The 22,212-nt window shown below is 33.1% G+C and overlaps 1 protein-coding gene across 8 annotated transcripts in view; it reads right to left on the bottom strand.

Annotated features, from left to right (window-relative positions):
• PRKACB (protein kinase cAMP-activated catalytic subunit beta) overlaps positions 1-22,212 on the bottom strand; it is a 111,298-nt gene that overhangs the window by 38,133 nt on the left and 50,953 nt on the right. For 2 of the 8 annotated variants that reach the window (XM_028511483.1, XM_028511480.2), the window contains exons 2-3: positions 3,009-3,070; positions 538-666 (exon numbers count right to left, since the gene is read on the bottom strand). In XM_028511483.1, the coding sequence (XP_028367284.1) occupies positions 538-666; positions 3,009-3,070 (191 nt within the window). Of the gene's footprint in view, positions 1-537; positions 667-3,008; positions 3,071-7,313; positions 7,338-8,995; positions 9,020-17,219; positions 17,566-17,812; positions 17,928-22,212 lie in introns of those variants that run through there. The other 6 variants (XM_028511481.2, XM_028511482.1, XM_036026343.1 and 3 more) reach the window with 6 other exon arrangements.

The raw sequence follows: 22,212 nt of genomic DNA, 5'->3' as shown, positions 1-22,212 counted from the left end.
ACCACAGGGTGGCTGATTTGATTCCCAATCAGCACACCTGTGTGACTTGCAGGCCAGGTCCCCAGTAGGGGGCACGAAAGAGGCAACCACACATTGATGTTTCTTTCCCTTTCCCTTTCCCTTCCCTTCTCTCTAAAAATAAATAAATAAAATCTTTTAAAAAATACTTGTGTGAGTATTAAAAAATATAAATCATAAAATCGCTGAATATCTGTTACCTCAACCTAATGATCAAGTAATTTATTCCTACATTTTTCCACAAGGCAGAATGTAGTAGAGAAGCCTGTTCCTTACATGCTAAATTCAATATTTTGTTAGTAAACATACACATACCTGTTATATATAAATAATTATTGAAATAATGTACTCCTATATACTAAAACTATAATTATGCATCATAGAGTCATAACAATAATGAAAATGAAGTGCAACAATAAAATTTGACAGTGTTAATGGTTAAGTCATTACATTGCATCTATTTAATAATTTAGCTGATAAAACTGAAGTTTACCCTTCAAGTAAATCAAAACCACTAACCTTCTGCTTATCTAAGATCTTCATGGCATAATACTGTTCAGTGGCTTTATGTTTCACCAACATGACTCTTCCAAATGAACCCGTTCCGAGGGTTTTTTTCCTTTCAAAATCTTCCAGGCCAGCATTATTCTACACATACATAAAAAATCAAATAAACTTTAAAATGAGAAATTTGCTGTTCTGGCTGGTGTGGCTCAGTGTATTGAACATTGGCCTATGAACCAAAAGATCAATGGTTCCATTTCTGATCAGGGCACATGCCTGGTTGTGGGCCTGGTCCACAGTTAGGGGCATGTAAGAGGCAACCAGTCGATGTTTCTCTCACACATCGATGCTTCTTTCCCCATTTTTCTCCCTCCCTCCCCCTCTCTAAAAATAAATAAATCTTTAAAATTAGAAATTCTCATAAGAAGACTATCATAACAGTAATAGATTTAGTGGTAATATCAGAACAGATAATTTAATTTATAGTCAACCATTTAAAAATAATACAAAAGACTACTGAGATTCCAAGTTATTGGTGCTATTTTTTCCTTTGAATAAAAAAGGATTTAATATTTGAGAAGAGAATTATATTGCAAAACAAAACATAATAGTAACTGGAGGAAATAAGAGCTTCAGCTGAAATATTAAAAGGTCCTATTCCAATATGTATTCCTAGTATTGGAATTCTAACAAATTGGTTTCATGTTTTAACTATTACAAACTGACCAGGAGCATACTGACAAAGACAATCGTGAAAGCTATACGGTCTTAGTGCACTTGCAAAAAATTGGGATGAACAGATAAGCTGAGGGATCAGAGTCCTTTCACTAGAGTTACCTCTGAAGAAAGCACATGTAACTTCATTTCTATCTTTATAAGAGCTCACAGAACTAGAGAATAACAGCATGAGTGATTCTTATAGCTTTCTTTCTGATGTTATAATAACCCAGTATTATCTAAAACAGTAACAATAAGGAAAGAAGAGTTCCTCATTCCCACAAAGATAACCGAGAGTCATAGTCCTGGAACAATAATCAGACTCTTTATTTTCCCTTTGAATAGATGCTTTGTTATAAACAAACATCTTTGTTTGCCTTTGACTATAACACAGAAGCAAAGAACTGGAAGCATCAATCTATTGAATTTGTTGCTGTTACAACAAAATAAAAAAATACTAGGAACAAATTGCATGCTAAATAGCAATAAGTAGTAATTGCTGACCCACTTGTTTAATAGGTTTTAATTACAAAGATCTCCATGAAAATCTTAGAAAAATTATTTCCACTCAGAAAAATGTGGCAAGATATGACTTTTGTATAGGTGAGGAATCTGGACAGCTATGGAAGTCCACTGTAGTTGGATTTTATCTCTATTGAAAATCAAACCTTGTGTTTGGAGACACAGCGTAGCTTCTTGGTGAATCATGGAGAGAACAATCAACTCTTAAGTTTTTACTTACAAAACCTGTTTCCATCATCACCTGTTTTAATTTCAGATTTCCAATAATTTTAAATTGCCATGAGATTTTACATCAATGTAAACAAAAATGTCCCTCTAATTGTTATTAAATTATTTAGATCTATGAATTAATATTTAATTTTTGGTTTTATCAACACAGATGGATTGATATGGTTAATACAGTTCCCAACCAGATAATGAAAATAAACTTCATTAGTAGACACAGGCCATCCCTTCTTGCTAGTCATTGCTTTTCATACAAGAATATGCCATCTTCTTCGCCTCTCTTAATGTTTCATGTTAGATAACATCTATCACTTGAGTGATTATGTTTTAAATTACAGGTCATGCTATAAATCTTGATAATGAGGGAATCTTCATAAAGCATAACATTTATTTAAATCAGTATTTCTTGAGTGAAAAAATACTGACGTCAAAAATTTCTGTGCTACGGAGGTTTTCAAAATTTAACTCACTATTAAATTTTGTTAATCATAACTTCAAAAAGATTTTTTGCAAGCATAGATGACTTTTTATATACAGTTTCTAGATCTTAGTTAAGCTATAAAGAACTTAAATTATATAAAACTGATCTCATGAAAATGGTTATGAAACGATCCCTGTGTTTGGAGTTATCAACAGCCAAGTGTTTGTGAGTATGAATTTGAAACTGCACAACAGGATTGCTATTGTTGCAATCAATAAAAATAATAAATATGCTAGCATAGGCACAAATTAAAACTATCACATTAGAAAATATCAAGAGTTTGTAGCAGCTTGGAATTAGTGTCGATATTTATAATCAGGTATTATACTGGAAATTAGTTCCTTCTCCAATTTATGTATACACAAAACTATTAATTAATAGATTAAAACAATGCTATGGCAAAAATTCCCATGTTAACCCTATTTATTAATGCTACTTGAAAATTAAAGTTTCTGAAAGTGGTAAATTATCTAGTCTTGCCTACCTAAATCCTACTTAACACAGGATTTTTAAATCATAGAAAATTTTAAATACTCCTTACCTGAGCAGGATTTTCCCATTTTCTTAAGAAGTCTTCTTTGGCTTTGGCTAGAAATTCTTTCACTAAAAAAAAAAAATTTAAAAATTGTCTTGTAACAATATTCGTATTACATATAAATATACATGCTTTAAAAACACAGACTCATGTCCACTATGGCTGCTATAAAACATGTGTTTACGATCATGATACACTAAATAACTGTTCAGTTTCTCCAAACAGGAGGCAAACATTTTCTCAAACTTCTAAAATTCCCTAATATCTTTCTATATGGATCACCCTGGTCATTTCAAATCTAATAATAAAAAACTGAAAACATACACAAAAGTAGTATTAAAAGGATAGAACAATCTAGAACAAAATACTCATTGTAAATAAACCATTAGTGATAATTTAAAGGCACAACAGAGCCTTTAAACATAAGAACTGAAAACATCTGGAGAATGTGAATTTATTGATCTGCAGAGTTTCAAGAATAATCGATTTTGACAAAGAGTTATTTTCAGGGATAAGAGTAAGAATTTACGTTATTAGATTTGTGTTTTCTCTACCACGGACTAACATGTAAAGAATACCCATGGAGACTTAAAAACAAAACAGAACAAAACTCAACAAACAAACAAACAAAAAGCCCTCTAAAGAGCTTAAAAATCTCATTCTAAATGTGGAGCAAAAAAATGCCTTAATAACTAACTTTAAATGTACAGTGAAGTAAAGCAAATTCAAACCAAATGTTTATATAGTGATTAGTAATAGCCACATTGTTTTACAGAGCTGCAGCTTGAAATTTTAGATTTGTTAAATGAGGAATCATTTAAAAGATTCCTCCTTCTCATTGGCTTTCCACAAAGTTATTAACAATGATCTGTTTACATTCAACATCAGGTGTTTAAAAACACATAATAGAGAAGAAATTCCAGACAGGTAAAATGGCATAAACAATATGTACTCTTGCTCCCAGTTAGCTCTATGCAAGCAAAACCTAAATATACAATAAATAATTATTTTAGTCTTTTGTTCAGAAAGTTACCAATACTTCTCTGATATGTGAATCTGTAAATAAAGAATAAAATAGCATAAAGTAGCATTTAAATTATGGTTGAACAGTAAAAAGGCATACAGAGGGAACCGAGAGCAGCGCCCGCCTGGCCTTTGTTTCAGACGTCCCAGTAGTGATGACCATAACAGTAGCGGGTGATGATGACAGTGAAAAGACAGAAGTGGAAGCAAGGTGCTCACAAATTCTGTGCCGTGATCATCTAACAATGTAGTACTATTAAAGTGAGGCATTTGAAGATACACAAAATTATTCCCTTTTATCCCCAGTGTAGTACTTTTCCCAAAACACTGCTCCTAGACAAAGAGCTACTATTGGTATTCTAAATCTTTTGATATTTCAAAATGGTGATGACAGGCACCAAGAGCAGACGTTATTTAACTACTTTATATAAACTGTCATTTGTATTTTGCTGTTAAAATAGTCTCTGAATACCTCCTTTAGAAGGTTTGAGAAAAATAATTTTTAAAATTAGAATTTTTTATTGTATGGAAATCTTATCCACCAAAACAACGAATCAAATAATTGTACCTAATTATGCAAAATGATCTAATTTCTCCTGGAGGTGGATTTGGGGGGGTGGAAAATTCTTACACTTCCTTGAGTTTAGGATGATTTACGTCATCCTACTTCTAAAAGTTAATATACTTGTTACAATTGGTTTTATAAGTAAGATTTTATTTTTTGGGTCATGGAGCAGACACATCTGTGTATGGATGGCACTGACGTGGAAACAATGCCTATGACATAAATTAAAAACACAATTTATTGCTAAATGCAACTATGGCTTTTAAACAACAACTTGTAATCCCCAAAATAGAAATCTGATTTAAAAATATATATTTTTAGTTATCTTCTATTTATAGAACTTGCATATCAAGTTGCAGAATAAACTATCCAAGTTAACAGATAATTTGGAGACAAGGAAGAAATTAAAGTTTAAAAAAAAAAAAATCCCCCAGTATCCTCTTCTAGCTTCTCCTGTCACTTCCTGATCAGTAGATATGGAGCAAGAAAATGTGACTGGTCAAAGGAAGAACAGGCAATATTGGCCAATGATGGTAAGTTGAAGGACATTTCCTTTTCCCTACTTGGTGAATAAGCTAGAGGAAAAATTTCAGGTACTACTTAATCTTATTCACTAACAGGGTATTCAGGAAATTTGATACTATTCTCTGTACGCATCAGTATTCCAAGTTTACTGGTAAGTAGCAATGTAAAAAGTAAAGAATGGTTCTCATAAAAGTCTTGTATAAAGTTATCAGAAATGGATATGAATCAAAGATTCATATCTTTTGGATATAAATCTTGTGAATTATTTCAATAAAGAGATTTCTTTTTAAAGGATAAGCATTAATTATATCATTAAAGAGTTCCATGAAGAAAACTCTGTTCCTGAAGCACTTTTTGTCAGATAAGTATGTACAGACACATGAAATCTCTCATTTATAGGTGCACCATTTACATGCAAAGATGAACAAAGTTAACTCTTCGTAAACATATACATCTTATAAACACAGATACCAAAAATAAAGTATTTCACATTATGGATTGTGAATAACTCCAAAACAACAGGCAGCCCAGAACCACATGTATTTGCTTTGAATTTTATTATTTTTAGACGGTAGTCAACTGAGCTTTCTAAATGCTTTTCTCTGGTTAGTTTTAATATTTATACCTACTGACATAAGGTGTTGGCAGCTAATTAATAAAATAAGTGGTGGGAGAGACAGCCAAATTCAAACACTATGGCATATTTAATTCAGAGTTCCCTATAAAGCATATATTAAAAGTTCTCCCTTTTTTTTTGGTTTTCTTACTGTGTTTTAATATATAAGCTGTATCTATACCATTTACACCAATGCAATACCCTAAAAGAGTGTAGGTTTTGGAGCTTGAGGTACAACTGAATTAGAATGTGACTCTAATACTTCTTAGCTGTACAATCATGGGTATCTATCTACAAAGCAGCTAACAATGATTAGGAAAAAATATCTTACAAAAGAATTTTTCTGCAAATATATTTTGTTTCGTATCGATTAATAATGGAGCGAACTAGCTACCACAAAAATGAGGACATACCGCATATCAAAACGATTTCTTCTCAGAAGTGTACTTCTGAGATAGTTGAGATTTCAACTATCTTTATTTTCCAAATGAACTTCTTTTCTCTTCATTTTGTGTTAAAGGGTGTATCACACTGCGTTCTAAAGAAATCAGCCTATCAATGGAATCTCTACGTTTGCTCAGGCCTGGTTTGTACAAATGTTTACCCATATTCACGAGATGAAGCAAGCAGAAACAAACTGCCAATTTTTATGCATTTCCACAAGTACATTAAAACACTTAATTCTTACCACTTTCAAATTATTTTTGAATATGTTTATACATAGGACATAGTATAAGAATTAGATTACAAAGTTCATTTTAAACATTAGGAAATTTACTAAAAACTGAAGTATGGTACACTTTTATTTCACATTATTCATATAATTCTACAATAAATAAGAATGCTTTATTAATTTAGTAAATTTATTTATTAGGTACTTTGGGTTCTGTGTTAAATAAACTACATTACTGCTTATTATAAAAAGGGAATGCTGTTAGTCATGGCATCCAGTTAAGCATCTAGTGCTTAAAAGGGGTTATCATTCGTATTTTGTAAGAAGAGTTTAAAAAATATTACTATACAGACTACAACTACTCCAGATGTTGAGTTCTCCAGTCTCCTTGTAAGGAGATAAATGTCACCTCCATCTTTTACACCTCTTTAAAGCATGACATTATTTAACTTTTCTAATGGATGTCAGAAAAGTAGAAGAGACACAAACAGAAAAATAGAACAAAATACAATATAAACTTCCTAGCATAAATACCCAATTAAATATCAGGTATTTTATTCAACATTTACAGCAGTATATTTTCTTTCGAAAACCACTCCTTAACCTAGGGTACCGAGTTTAAAGGGAGCATATTTGCCTGTCTCCCGCCTCATTGCACAACTCCCACTGCTGCGGCTCTGTGTTTGCTGTTTCTAAAACATCGCTCAAGAAACTGTAATGTGAATCACTTTTATAGTGAAAACTTAACATAAAACTAAAGAAACCATTTCCTTCCTTAACTAAAATGTTTTATTAACTCAATATAGCTTATAAAAATAGAACCTTTATGAGGAGCATAACAATTTGTAAACAAACAAATAAAAACCTTGGTATCATTTTTGTTAAATTAAAAAGTAGTTAGTTGCCTACCAGATACTTCTGAAGAGGAGCAAGCTTGTATCCAAAAAAAAAAAAAAAATTAAACAGTGATTAAATGACACTCATAAAAACAACACAGTAGCATGAAATCACTTATATACATTTCCTCAGATAATTAAACACAGAAGTAAAATAATAATGTAGAAACTTAATTATTTGACTGAACATATTCAGATAGGACATATAAAAATTAAATGGTAAAGAAATAAAATCAATAATTACAGTTTAGTGCTCAAACCGATACCATTTTAATTCTTCTTAAAACTGCTAACAAAACCTTTAACTTCTCATGGTAATAGTGCTAAAAATATTAAGTAGCATGTATTGCAGTACACATCCTGTAACTATTGCAATACTATCTCTGGACTTTTGTTATTTATTGACAATTCTACTGAGAAAAGAGACTCTGAATTGTGACATTCTAACACCCTTCGGAAAGACATTAGTGTCTTTCAGGCATTTTATTTTCTTGGTGCTGGTTTAACAATCTTTTCAACATTTACTGAGTATTGTTGAGTGGTGCCAGAAACCAATGTAGGTTCTGAGAACACTACAAAGAATAAATGCATCTCCACTATTTAAGGAGATGAGAACCTGACTGGGAGATGCAACCATTATACTGGAATGCCACAAGGACAAGGACAAGAAAATTGTAAGGTGCTATGCAAGCTTGAAAGGGGAAATTCTTGGGTGGTAAAGGTAAGGCATTGCATCATAAAGCTTGAAGGATAGAGGTCCTTTGGCACATGACTTGATGAAGAAGACATTCCAGGCCTGGATAGTCTTGTATAAAAGGCATGGAGGCAGAAGCATGGCTTACCCAGGAAGGCACCTGACTTGTGATAGCTGCAGCACAAGGTATAGTGTACAGCAGCAATGGGAGGTGAGGTATAAAGGCAGGCAGGTGCCCTATCGTGAAGGCAATTGTTTGCCATGGTGACACTTGTCAACATGTGGGGAGGAACAGAAGTAAACTGAGTTCCACAATTGAGTTTTCTTCTGGGAAACAGGAGGCAAAATCACTTGCTAAGGAACAGAGGAGCCAGTGTAAGGAGGGATAGCTGGGGGTTTAGAGGCCAGAGTATTTCAAACCCTGATGACTATGTAGTGAATAAGGGAAGGGGCTATTCCTCTAAACGTTTCTGTTAGGAAAGAGCAGATGTGAGGTAATAAAGCAATTATGTTTCTTAATAGTAACCTTTTTTGTAATCATAGTTCAAAGTTTTTTTTTACTGAACAGATTATAATTCACGGGCTCCCTAATCACTTTGTGATTAAATTATTTTCATCCTTTACCTTAATAAAAGTATTATTCTATTTAAAAATTATTTAGTGTGTGTCAGAAAGCAAAAAACAAGATGGAAACTGAGATAAATTACATCTGAAAATAATAAATTCTATCAATAAAGAACAGTAAAATCCCTTCCAAAACTTCTGCAAAATGAAAATCTAGCCAAGAGTAAAATAGTGTTTCTTTGCCTCCCTTACTTCAAACTTCCACCTCTTTTGAGCTCCACATTTGTTACTAAGAATATCCCCCCAAACACATGCTACACTACAAATATTTTCAGTAAACCAAATACAAAACATTCTAGTTGCCACAAAATTCCCTCATAAAAACCCAATTTATAGCAATCAAAGTAACAGAATTTTTGTAAAAGGTGGTGTCCTACCAGATGCTTCTGATGATTTGCATGCTTGAATAAAAAGAATTAAACAGATAAATAACACATACAGTAACAGGCACAGAAGAAGTTATTCACCCATCCATGTTCATTAAAATATTTACATACAGAAAAAGAATGAAAAATATTTGAGCATACAAATTCAAAAGTGTTTTATACAAGAATTACACACATTCTTTGGACATTTATTTGTCTGTCTGTCTATCTATCACATTCCATTCCTTTAATCCAAAGAGCAATTGTGTTCACTTTGCTGAAGGGATACTTTATGTGCTTCGCCATCTTCAAACAAGTTCGGTCATAGCCTTAAAAACGATAGTGGGTACAACAAACTTTAATTACTGTAAATGACTCTGTGTAGTTCAGTGGATGCGACCTTAACTACTTTTGTTATTTAAGATATTAGTCATGCACAAAATCACACATGAGTCTGGAATTTATATAGGCAATAAAAGCTTACATTTCCTATTGTGACATTTATTTTACTTTTCTTTCCTCTCTTTATTCTTTTTTCCTCCGTTCTTTATCAAGTCTTAATTACAAGTGAACAATATAATTGACTAACTTTCACTAAACCATAGAAAACTTTTGGTGAAACATATATTAAAATGACCACATTATAAAAAGAAACACATTGACACTACCAGTATCTACATGGACAGATACACAATGAATCCACGGCGCACTATTCACAACTAATTACATGTGCATGCTTTCTCTCCCAACTTGCTCTCTTTTAGCGATGCTGTGGATTTTCTAGGCCATCCAAGCCATGTTTGATTGGAGATGTTCCCTATAGGATTTGGTAATAAAACTTAAACTAAATTTACAGTCATAAAACCAATGACCCAGGCAACCTTCAAAATTTTCTTTGAAATGCATTTTACTTCCATAATTGTTCACTGAGGCTTTTTCTCAGAGGAATAGTACATCTACCACATCATATGCTAAAGATTTTCCATTTGGTTCTAAATTCAAATATTTTGTCTTGCTGATAGACAGGATAGAAATAGGAATGGATCCCTCATGATAGGGTATACATATTTGCAACTTGACCAGATAGCAGTAAGTAGGTCTATATATGGTTATGTCAATTTATATCACTACCACATCTTGATGCTCTGTGTCCTCACAAAATGTCACAGACTTTCTAATTTCTGCTAATCTAATGGCTACTTAATCATATCTTCTTGTTAAAGATTAGGTAAATATCTTTAATTTTATCATTTTCCCTTAAAGGTCTCATTTATTAGATTTATACATAGGTTCTTAAGAGCTTGGTTGATTCTGCAAAAGGGAGATTTTCTGAAATTACTGTTTCTGTTTGTTGCCGATGTACAGCACATTGTTGATGTTTATATGCTGATCTTGTACCTGGCAACCTTGCCAGATTCTGTTATTAATTCTAAAACAGAATTCGTATGTTCTCTTGAATTTTCTATATAGAAAATTACATATCACTTCTAAATAATGACAATTTTGTTCCTTCCCATCTTTTTCTTGTCTTAATGTGAAGGTTATGGCTAACACTACAGAACAGAAAATGAACATTCTTTTCCTATTTTTAACTTGAGAGAAAATGTTTCTAGTTTTCTTTTTCAACACTTGCCTTATAAAACTATACTAGACTCAAATAAATTAAGAATATCTTCTCTTTTTCAATTCTTTGGAAGATTTTGTACAATATTGCAATTTTTGTTATTTGAATATTTCTTAGAATTTGACTGTAAAATAGTCCTGTCCTAATTTTAGTAAGTTTTGAGTAAGGCTTTTAACTGATTAAATCTTAAATAGGTAAAGCACTAGTCAGTTATTTTAACTGTTTTCCATGAACTGACCTTTGGCGCTCATGTATCTTCTTTACTTCTTATTCCACTGATTTTTGTTCATGTCTTTATTAGGTATTTTTTCTTTTGACTAACCATGTGCTTTCTATAGTTTGTTTACTTGAATACTTACATCATGAGTATCTTTCTCCTTTCTTAATATAAGCATTAAAAATCTTATCTTAGCCCTGGCTGGCGTAGCTCAGTGGATTGAGCGCGGGCTGCGAACCAAAGTGTCGCAGGTTCGATTCCCAGTCAGGGCACATGCCTGGGTTGCAGGCCATGACCCCCAGCAACCTCACATTGATGTTTCTCTCTCTCTCTCTTTCTCCCTCCCTTCCCTCTCTAAAAAATAAATAAATAAAATCTTTTAAAAAAACAACTAACCTTTAAAAAAAAATCTTATCTCTAAATCCGATTTAGCTGCACCCCGAAAGTTTTGCTGCATAGTTGAATTTTAAATTTATATTGAGTTAATTCTTGACCTGTGAGTTATTTGAGCTTTTTAGTTCTTCACATATAACATTTGTGTGTTTATTTAATTAGTCTTTTATTATTCATTAAACTTAACTGCTTTGTGATCAGACACCACAGCCTATATATCAATTCTTTAAAATATTTTGAATTTTTGAATTGTATTATCAATTCTGTGTTTTATATTTTTCTGTATATTCTCCAATAACTGGATTGGGCTTCTTTATATATATCTATAAATCTTATATATTTATAATTTTTCCTTCTAAATGGGTCAATTTTGTGTTACATATTTTGAGGTTCTGCTAAAGATGCATACAATTTTTTCATAATTTATATTTCTTTTTGATGTGATTATTGGTTTTAAATGGTAGTGTGTGTGACAAATCTACTCTCTGATATTCTTGGGAGGGTCTAATCCTGTTGTATCTGTCTAATATCATTTATAGATTTGTGTGCATATGTGTTTGATTTTGGATTGTGAACTCAAAGTTCACAAAGATAGGCCCCAAAGTGGGGCCTTATCTAAAAAACCTGCAGGGCTTGACCAGAAGATGTTTTGTACTTTCCTGTCTGGCACCCTATCACAATGGTGTATTTTATCTCAGCGGTTTTCATCCGGTGTGCCACGGAACACTGGTGTGCCACAAGCATTTTTAAAACATGCAGTACCTGACTGTCTAGCCAGGGGCACTGACCTCTTTTCCCTTAGACTGTCAAATTAAAAAGTGACAACAACCAACACAACAATAGCTGTCCAGTGTGAATGAATCAAAATTATATCTATTTTTTGTCAGATCAAAAAAAATACAATATATTCTTTGGTGTGCTGCAGAATTTTAGTAATTAGTTTACATGTGCCATGAGATGAAAAAGGCTGAAAATCTGTTTTTATCTTATTGGCAATTCTAGACCACACAATTAATATAGATTAACACCTGAAATGTACTGGAGGAGAGGCAATTGATTATAAACTCTCAGGAGAGGCATTCCACACCACGAATGCACACCCCTCCCCAGTCCCTAGAAATTCAAGCCCGGAAATACAAGCTTCCTTATTTTCTCCCTGTGTCAGTGGAGAGGTTTTAATTTCTAATCTATTCTCTTACTGATGATGTAATCCTTTGAGGATCCTGGCTTTATATAGGGGTCTAAGAAATCCCATGTTGCATGGATCAAAGAAGTTGTATTCTGTCTCTGTGAGCCATTTAAAAACCAAAGTCATTTAGTTACCAAGGTATGAAAATCTCCTTGGAGTAGTCAAAGTATGCTCTCTCTTGTAGTTCTGCTTTTCAGTTATCATTTCACTTTTTGCACACTGGGGGTTCATATTGTGTTCTTGTAAGTTCAGGCATTCATTTAAAGGGATGCTTGCTATATTTTATTCTGCATTTCTAGGTGCTGTTCAATCTTCATTAATTTTTGCTCTAAAAGAATTTTCAAATTATCTAGTCTCTAATTTCTTTATTTCCCCTCACCCAAGGATATGTTTATTGATTTTTTTTTTTTTAAGAAAGACAGGAAGGGAGAGAGAGAAACACTGATCAGTTAGTTGGCTCTCACACATGCCCTGACTGGGGATCACACCCACAACCTAGGTATGTGCCCTGACCAGGGACTGAACCTGCAATTTTTTTCTTGATGTATATAGGACAATGCTTGAACCAACTGATGCACTCAGCCAGGGCTGGATTTCTTTTTTCTTTACAAGGCAAGGTTTGTGTTAAGTGTAAGATGCAAAGATACCTGAATGTTTGTGAAATTCGCTTTATCCTTGAAGTTCAACACTTCCATCAGGATATATTTAGCTGTTGGGTTTTCTTTGCTAATCTTTGTCAAACACAATGAGTTCTTTCAATCTAATGATTCAAGTTTTTCTTCAACTATGAAGTTTTCCTGAATCATACATATATTTTGTTGTTGCTTCTCTTCTGAGTCATTTTCTGTCCTTTGGGAATGCTACCCATTCCATTTGTAGAGTCTCCTACTTTTATCTAACATGATTTTCACTCATCATTTCTATCCTGTCCATTTCCCCTCCATTTTCATTTTTCTTAAGCTAGTTCTTCACATCATTAATTTCCTTTCCTGCAGTGATTACTTCAATCTTTACTGCCTCTAATGCTGCTTTATATTCTCCAAATGCCAGGTTCATTTTCTTATAATCTTATCTTATATCATTACTGCTTCTTTTCTATTTCTGCCTCTTAACCAGCTCTCTCTTCATTCTAGCCATTTGTGTTATCTTATCTTTCTTGTCTTATTTCATAAATCCCATGTTCACTTGAAAATTTTAAGAATTCAACAGAGAGGCTATCTATAATTTCTTATTTTTTAACCCTCCCACACAAATATTTTCTAGACATAGGTTCCACTCTCCTCCAATGAAGGCTGTGATTTTTATCCTTTAATGACACACCATCTCTTTCATAGGCTCCATGTTGTCGCTTTTCTTGTTTATTCATTCATAAACAATGAGAAGCCTTTCAAAACTTTACATTTTGTTCCCTCCCAATAAAGTGGATCCTCTCATCTCCAATAGGAGGTGTCAGAATCAACTTCTCAGATCTTTTAGTTGATACATATTTACATTATCAGTAAAATAATACAGTGACTTTCCAAAATGGGAATGAAGCCAAAGCATCCCTTACTAGTGGTGATACCCATCCACTTCAAGGAAGAGCCCTCTCACATCTAGAAGAAGGAAAACCACTTCTTCCACTTGGAATAGCCTAACAAATGTTTGGTTGTCCCATCCTAACTGTTTTAAATGAAAGTAATCAGTATATTGGATCTGCCACTTCTCTTCCTAACAGTCTTTCTTATAAGCCTCATCCCTCTAAGTTAGTGAGGGCAAAACTACTGTTTATTTCTTTTCCATGAAGCAAGCTTCTCAAAGTAAAACTGTTAGTTAAAGTTTGGTATCTAATTATCAGTCTGACATTGTACATTTCTGGGCAAGTGTCCTTTAATTTCAGAACTAATACAGTTTTCCCAGTTTTGTGTTCTCTCATATTCGGTCAAGATCTAGAAACAGGAATTAAGTGCTCGTGCTTAATAATGTTCTGTAATTTGCAAAATTTAATGCCTTTTTTTGACATTTGCCCTCATCTACAGGTAGACTAGCCAGAGTTCTCATCTGGAATGTTGGTATAATGATGCTAGTTATGTTTCAGTAAGCATCATAAACCAAAAAGAAATAAAAAATTAAAAATGGCCAATATTTTTCATTGATAATATTAACAAAAGTGTTCAAATATGTAAAAAATGAATAATATTTAGTTATTCACTTATACTACAAGAATTTATGAGTTTATTGCTATGTTTGGGGGACAAGGGTAACTACTGAAAACACACAGATCAACATGGCACTCCCTTACTTAAGTTCAAAGGTTGGAGATTGGAAACTGACATGCTGATATATAATTTCAATATAATATAAACAACTGTTACAGTTTACAAGCTTGCTTTGGGCATACAGGGGGAGCATCCAACTCTATAAAGTCAATGAGAGAGGCACTAAGCATAGGTGATTTTCAGAACTTTTATGATATGATATAAATATAGAAAGGTAGCAAGGAATAATAATATGTAGGATAATATAGCTATATCAGAATTTTATGAGTGATGCAAATAAAGCCAGAAAGGTTGGTCATTGATCTTATATGCCCTACTAAGGAACTGAACCTTTATCTGAGGGACAACAGGAGTAACTAAAATTTCATGCTGGGTTAAGAAATGGGTATATCTATATTTTAAAAATGGTAGCATAGAAAATGGTTGAAAGCATATAAAACTAAAAGCTGAGAGGCAGTGAAGCATTTGCTGCAATAGGATTGAGAAGCTACACAATGCTGATCTAAAAGCATTCCCAGTGCCAGTGAGGCTGGAGAAAACAGGGACTTCTGAGACATTTCTGACGTAGGCTCAACAGAAACTAATGATTGCGTGAGTGTTTGGAGGTAAGATACAAGTTAAGAATGACCATGAGGTTTATGTTTTCGGTTTCTGCAGGGGCAATGATATCATTAACAAAAATCAAAATCAATGAAAAAGTAGCAGACTTGGGATGAAAAGAGAGAATAAAGATGTGAGCATGGATGAAATCATTCAGAAGGAATGTAGCTTTAAAAGAGGGACAAAGGTAGATTCCTAAGAAAACTAATACTTACTAGTCAGGAAGGAGAAAAGGAATAGCTCTTTAAATAAAAGAGTACCACATGCACTACCACATGTATAGCTGTAGACTTAGCATCTACTTATGTTTACAAACAGAACCACACTCCATTTGTAATGTTCCACATTTTGAAATGGCTAAATATTTCACTAATTATAACATGAGTAAAAATCGAACAATCCTGAAAAAGTCAGAATGTCTAGTTATGATTACTCTTCCTCTAGTAGAAAGAGCTATAAAGATATGCCAATATGATCAAGTATATCAAATTCTATTTGACTAATTTACACTTTCTTGAAAGAAAATAAAGCAATAAAGAAGCAGCAACAATTTTCTTCAGCTAAAACCAACACTTCCAATTGTCAAACCTCTATAACACTTCAGTGGTTACTTAAGAGTCTGTTATACACTGAACTTTAAAAAGAGAAAATACATATTGACCAGATTCAGAGAAATCTAATATTTTAAATATGATTACTGGGTATATACAATTTTGATACTCATAGAAATCTAAGAAATGTTAACATGTTGACTTTGTGATATTAGCCCAAATTTAAAGTACTAGATCAGAAATATCAATCTAACAGGATAATAACAATAATTCTTAATATCTTGCATATAAAATTGGTCATTTAATATCTAATATCATTCTCTAAGCAAACATTTAACAGTGTGGATGACGCTTACATTTATACTGTAGCTGAATAAAAAGTGTTTATTGGCAATAATGAGATGATCTTCAGTTATGAAAGAAAGGTTCCTTTATTTTTAATTATATCTTTGTACAGCAAAAATTCAACTCTCTCAGGTTCTGAATTCCAATTCCAAATCTTTTAAGTGTAAATTATAGGCTGTTATAAGAAAAACCATATAACACTTCCTTTAAAAATCTGATTCAAAGGTTAACTTATCAATATTCTCTTTTCTAGTTAAGCACAAAGATACTAATGAATTATGCTCTAAGCAAATATTCCTCACACTAACAACAGGATATCTATTTTTAGCTGCAGGTTTGGCTTAAAGTGAATAGCTTTTACCCTATCATAAGCTGCAGCATATATGATAGTATATATTCTCAAAAAACATTTTTGGAATTTTTTTTTAAAATGAGTCATGTTATAAAAAGAAAAATGAAACCAATTATCATAGTAGTACTTATTCTAATAAATTATTTTCCCCAAACTATTATATCTAAACATTTAACAAAGCCTCCAAAAACAAAATATATTTATTTCATCATTAAATCTGTGTCTCAATGAACTGTTTATAAAGGCAATAAATACATCAATAAAATTTTGCCAATGTCTTATTCAAGATATTTTAATATTTTATATAATCAAAAAGAAGCCACAGAAATTAGTATTAGAATGACATAGCTAATAAAAAAAGTTTATCTTCAGGATCAGATACAAAAAAAATGCCTCTTATCCTGGTGGGTCTTTCATTCACTAATTTATAATACAATAACAACAGTACCTAATAAGTATAACAAATCAAACCTAAAGAAATTTAGGAGCTGATTACTGGCATTGACTATTAATAGTGTTAACTGTTCACCAGTACTTAACGGATTTTAAAAGCAAATTGTATAATGCCTAAATGCAAAAGCATCAACAGAAAATGTAATTCACTGTAGCTCTGGCTTTACAACTGCTCCTTTGAAATATATTTTTCCTCCTTTGGTTAAACATTTCTAAAAAATAGATAGCCGCAGAGTCTCAGAGAGCATACTTACCACTCATGATGAAAACCAACCTTTCCAAAACATATTGCTCAAAACAACAATCCAGCAGCAAAGGGAGTTATGCTAATCTCTAGAGGTAGAAGCCTATGGTGTAAACACACACACTGGAACATGCAGCACACAGCAAATGAAAAGAGCTTTCTTTTGTTTTAGAAAGCAAAGCCCCTAGAAGCAAAGCATAACTGCCCAGCACGAGATATCACTAGTAAACATCAAATTAATGCCAATGATATATATATATAGCTAGATTTAATTTCCTTCAAGCTAGTTACCCTAGCCTCCTTATATACCACTAGAACAACTCAAAATGGCAGAGAGAAAATATCCGAACCAGGATGTATAAGATGTTCTCAATTATATCAGCATGAGTTGTTACCACGGCAACATTAGACCAGAATTATCGGTTCACTTGTAACCATGGAGTAGCTTTTCTAAAGCTTTAATCAAACAAGACAAATAAAATGCCTCTTTATTTTAGAGCCACATGATTTTAAAATTACCACATTTCTTAAATTTAAGCACTTATCTATCCTCCTTACAGTTTCAAAGATATAAAAAAAATGCTCTTTTCCTCCAATACTCACACAATCCCATGTCGAACCTGGCAAGGAACAAACAGCAGAATGATTGCACCTAAACGTCTTTCAATCACACCAGCTCTTACTGCTAGCCGTGGACCTCACTGATATTAAAATGCTGTGTGCTGTTGCTAGTGACTATTGGCGATGAATCTTATTGCCCAGATCGCTGATAGCTTTCATTTTTCATGAGCCAGAAAGCTATACTGCAGCACAAATGTTAACCATTTAAACATTTTGTATTATGGACGAGACAAAATATAATTCTTTATATTTTTATTTGTAGAGGGGATCTTAAAATAACTTATTTATAAACTTGCATTAAATTCAGCATTACAAACAGTGTCAAATGCCACATAGGTAGTTTTCAAAAGAGGGGGGATACACAAAAAAGTTACTGGCAATCCCTGTTGAAGTGTAAATTTCCTTACATCACACAGGATTAAAATTGTATAGCAAGACAGATGGTATGGCAAGGTGGGCAGACTGGATAAAATGGTGAACAGACTTTTTGGACTCCTAGAGTCCTAAAATTTGTACCAAAATGGTCCAAATGATCCACAGAATGGTGCCGTTCACTTCAGCAAGTGAACTCGCCATTGTAAAAGTTGTCAGTGAGACGGGACTTTCACTGATGGGAGAGTAAGTACGTCAGCAAATCTTCTCCCCAAGAGGCAACTATAACGTTGGACAAAATTGTCAAAAACAACTTCATAGCTCTGGAAATTCAGCAATCACAAATGATGTATTGAGAGGCATTTATTCATGAAAAACTGCTGAAGTCTGCAAATGAATGGTAGGGCCCTGTGGTGGTCTTGCCTGGTGCTGTCCCTCTTCCCCCACAGCTAGTTCAGTACGTTACTCCTTCCTCTCACGGTGGGGGAGCCCATGACCACAAGCCGCTTTGCTGCCACGGAGGGCTGACTTGATTTGGAGAGGAGGCCAACCCTGCCCGCCCCGCAATAAGTGATATTGTCAATTTAAAAAAGCAAATTGCAGGATAAGAACAGGGAATTCTCCAGCTTTGGCAGTCTGAAGTATGGTTTTGGTTGGGGTGAGCAGCAGACTGGTGGTCTAGCAAGAAATTAACAGAAAATGGAAATCAGAGAGGCAGAGAGGGCCCAGACAAACTCTCCGAATATCCTCAGACTCCTGAATGACAAGAAAGCTGTCCCATAGGGGAAACCCAGGAGAGCCCAGCAGAAAGTTACAGCTGGTATAAACTTTAAAGTTGCCTGAAACCTGAATGTGTTTCTCCACCCACACCGTTCCATCAGCACAGACTGGCTCAAAGTAGATGAGTACAACCCTTGGTCAATCACTGACTAACAACAAAACTATGCAGGCACAGGGTAGTCCCTAGCAGAGAATTCAGCAGCCAGACACCATGGGAAATGCAGTCCATAGATTAAAACAAAACAAAACAAAACAAAACAAATACCCTTCAGGGAAGAAAAAAGTCAGAAACCAGAGCTGCTAAAATATTATTTTAAAATGTCAATTTTTTACACAAATATTATATAACCCGTAAGTAGGAAAAAGGCAGTCAATAGAAAATGTCTTGGAATGGGCTCAGATATAGAATTTAGCAGTCAAAAGATTTCAAAACAATTATTATAAATATATCAAAAAAATAAAAGGAAATTGTGTTTAAGGAATTAAAGGAAAGTATGATGGCAATGATATAACAAAGATTTAATATAGAAAGAAAAACTATTCAAAAAACAAATTATAGACAAACAAAAAAACAAAAATTATAGACTTGAAAAGAGACAATCTTGAAAGATGCAAGAGAAAAATGACTAATCATATAAAAAGAAAAAAATAATACAATTAATCATGAATTTAACATAAATAAGAGCGACCAGGAGGCAGTGGAATGATATACTCAAAGTACTAGAAAAAAACAGAGACAAACTAGTTTACAACAATTCTCTATCTGGGAACACTATCCTTCAAAAACTAAGGTGAAATACAGAATTCCCAGATAAACAACAACTGAGGATATTTGTTAAGCAGAAATACTTAAGAAAGTCCTTCAGTCTAAAAGAAAATGACATGATACTAGACAAGATTCAAGTCGACAGGAATAAGTGAAAAGGACTGGAATGGTAAACAGGGGAGTAGAAGGTTATGGAAATCCCTGGCTGGGTGGCTCAGTTTGTTGGAGTGTCGCCCTGTACAGCAAGAGGTTGCAGGCTTGATCCCCAGTCAGAGCTGGTACAGGAAGCAACTGATCCATGTTTCTCTCTCACACTGATGTTTCTCTTTCTCTCTCTCTAAAATCAATAAACATATCCTTGGGTGAAAATTTTTAAAAAAGATTATATAAATACATATTTTTATGTTTTCTTATCTTAATTTCTCAAAGGACTTAACATTTTAAGATAAGGTAATTATAACACGGCATTGCTAGGTTTATACAAATGTATGTAATATATGTAAAAATGAGACAAAATTACAGAAGAAATTGAGCTATACGAACTCAAAGTAGCTATACTTTACTAGAATTAAGTGTAGTATTATTCTAAAGGAGATTATGATAAGATAAAATACATATTATAACTAAGTGAACTATTAAGAAAATACTTTTAGTTATTTAGTTAAAAAATCAAAGAATTAAAATGAAACCCTATAAATATTCATTTAACAAAAAATGGAATAACAATAGCAAAACCTATAAAATACACAGAAAACAAACAGCACAATGGAAGATAACTGTACTACAAGTGAGTGGAATAAATATAGATTAAGAGGCAGTAATTATCAGACTGGATTTAAAAAAGTAAGGTTCAAGTATATGCTGTCTACAGGACTCACACTTAAGAGTTAAAAATATAAATAAGTTGAAATTAAAAAGAGAGAAAAAGATGTATCATGCAAACAGTAACCATAAGACAGCAGGAGCAACTATATAAGTACAAAGTAGACTTTAAACACAAGAAATATTACTAGAGACAGAAAGGACATTTCATAATGACAAAATGGCCAATACATCTGAGAGCGTTAACAATTTGAGAGAGACTGAATACAAGAGTCCCCAAAACACTGAAACAAAAATGACAGAATTTAAAGAACTAGATAATTCAAAACTGTAGTTGAAGATCTCAATATTCCTTTCTCAATAATTCATGAAAAAAACAGACAGAAAAATCAACAAGGATAATACCATCAGAACTGGACATTTATAATACATAGTACCTTCTCAACAGAATATACATTCTTTTCAAGCACACATGGAAATTCTCCATATTAACCATATACTAAGCAATATAACAAATCTCAATTAATTTGAAATGATTAAAAAACCACTCAAAATGTGTTCTCTGATCATAGCAGAAATAAACTAGGAATCAACAACAGAAATTTTCCCCAAATATTTGGATTTAAAACACAAAGAAATCCCAAAGAGAATGAGAAAATATTTTGAACTGAATGGGAAAAAACCTACAGGGAATCATCATTTATGAGATATAGATAAAGCAGAGCTTAGAGGGAAATTCATAGCTTTAAATACCTATATTAGAACAGGTCTCAAATCAATCATTGAAACTCCCATCATAAGAAACTCAAAGAAAGAGGAGCAAATAAAACCAAGACCAAGAAGAAGATCAGAGCGGAATTCAGTAAAATAGAAAAACAACAGAAAAAAATGAGTTCAAAAGTCTTACTGATAAACATTTAGCTAGACAGACCAAAAACTAAAACAAAACATGACAAAATAAGACAGAACAGAGAAATAACTAATTACCATATTAGAAGTGAAAAGACAGCATCACCACTGATGCTAAAGGAATTAAAATAATGGGGGGGGGGGAAGGGGAAGGGTTTTCAGGAACATGTATGAAGGACACATGGACAAAAACCAAAGGGGAGGATCAAGGTTGGGAAGTAGGGATGGCTGGGGGATGAAAGGAAATGGAGACAACTGTACTTGAACAAAAATAAAAATTTTTTTTAAAGAATTAAAAGGATTATAAGGGGATACTATGAACAACTTTATGCCAATTAGATAACTTAGATAAAATGGAGATATTCATAGAAGGACGCAAATTACCAAAAGAACCCAAGAAGAAACAAAGTCTGAAAAGACCTACAAAAAAATGAATATATTGAATTAGTAATGAAATTTTGTTCCACAAAGCTTAGGTCCATATGGCTTCCATGGGGAACTCTATAAAACATTCCAAGATATACCACCAATCCTACAAAAACTTTCTGGATATAGAGGAGGATGGAATACTTCCCAACTTATTCTATGACTGACACCAAACTTGGACAAAGATCAAAAGAAAACTACATAAACTGGTGCAGCCACTACGGAAAATAATATAGAGATTCCTCAAAAAATTAATAGAGTTACTATATGACCCAGTAACTTCTCTTCTGGGTATCCACCCCCCAAA

Source organism: Phyllostomus discolor, chromosome 5 (genome assembly GCF_004126475.2).
Source record: "Phyllostomus discolor isolate MPI-MPIP mPhyDis1 chromosome 5, mPhyDis1.pri.v3, whole genome shotgun sequence".
Classification (NCBI taxonomy): Eukaryota; Metazoa; Chordata; class Mammalia; order Chiroptera; family Phyllostomidae; genus Phyllostomus; species Phyllostomus discolor.
The sequence above is the reverse complement of the archived record's forward strand: the minus strand, read 5'-3'. Positions and strand labels throughout refer to the sequence as shown.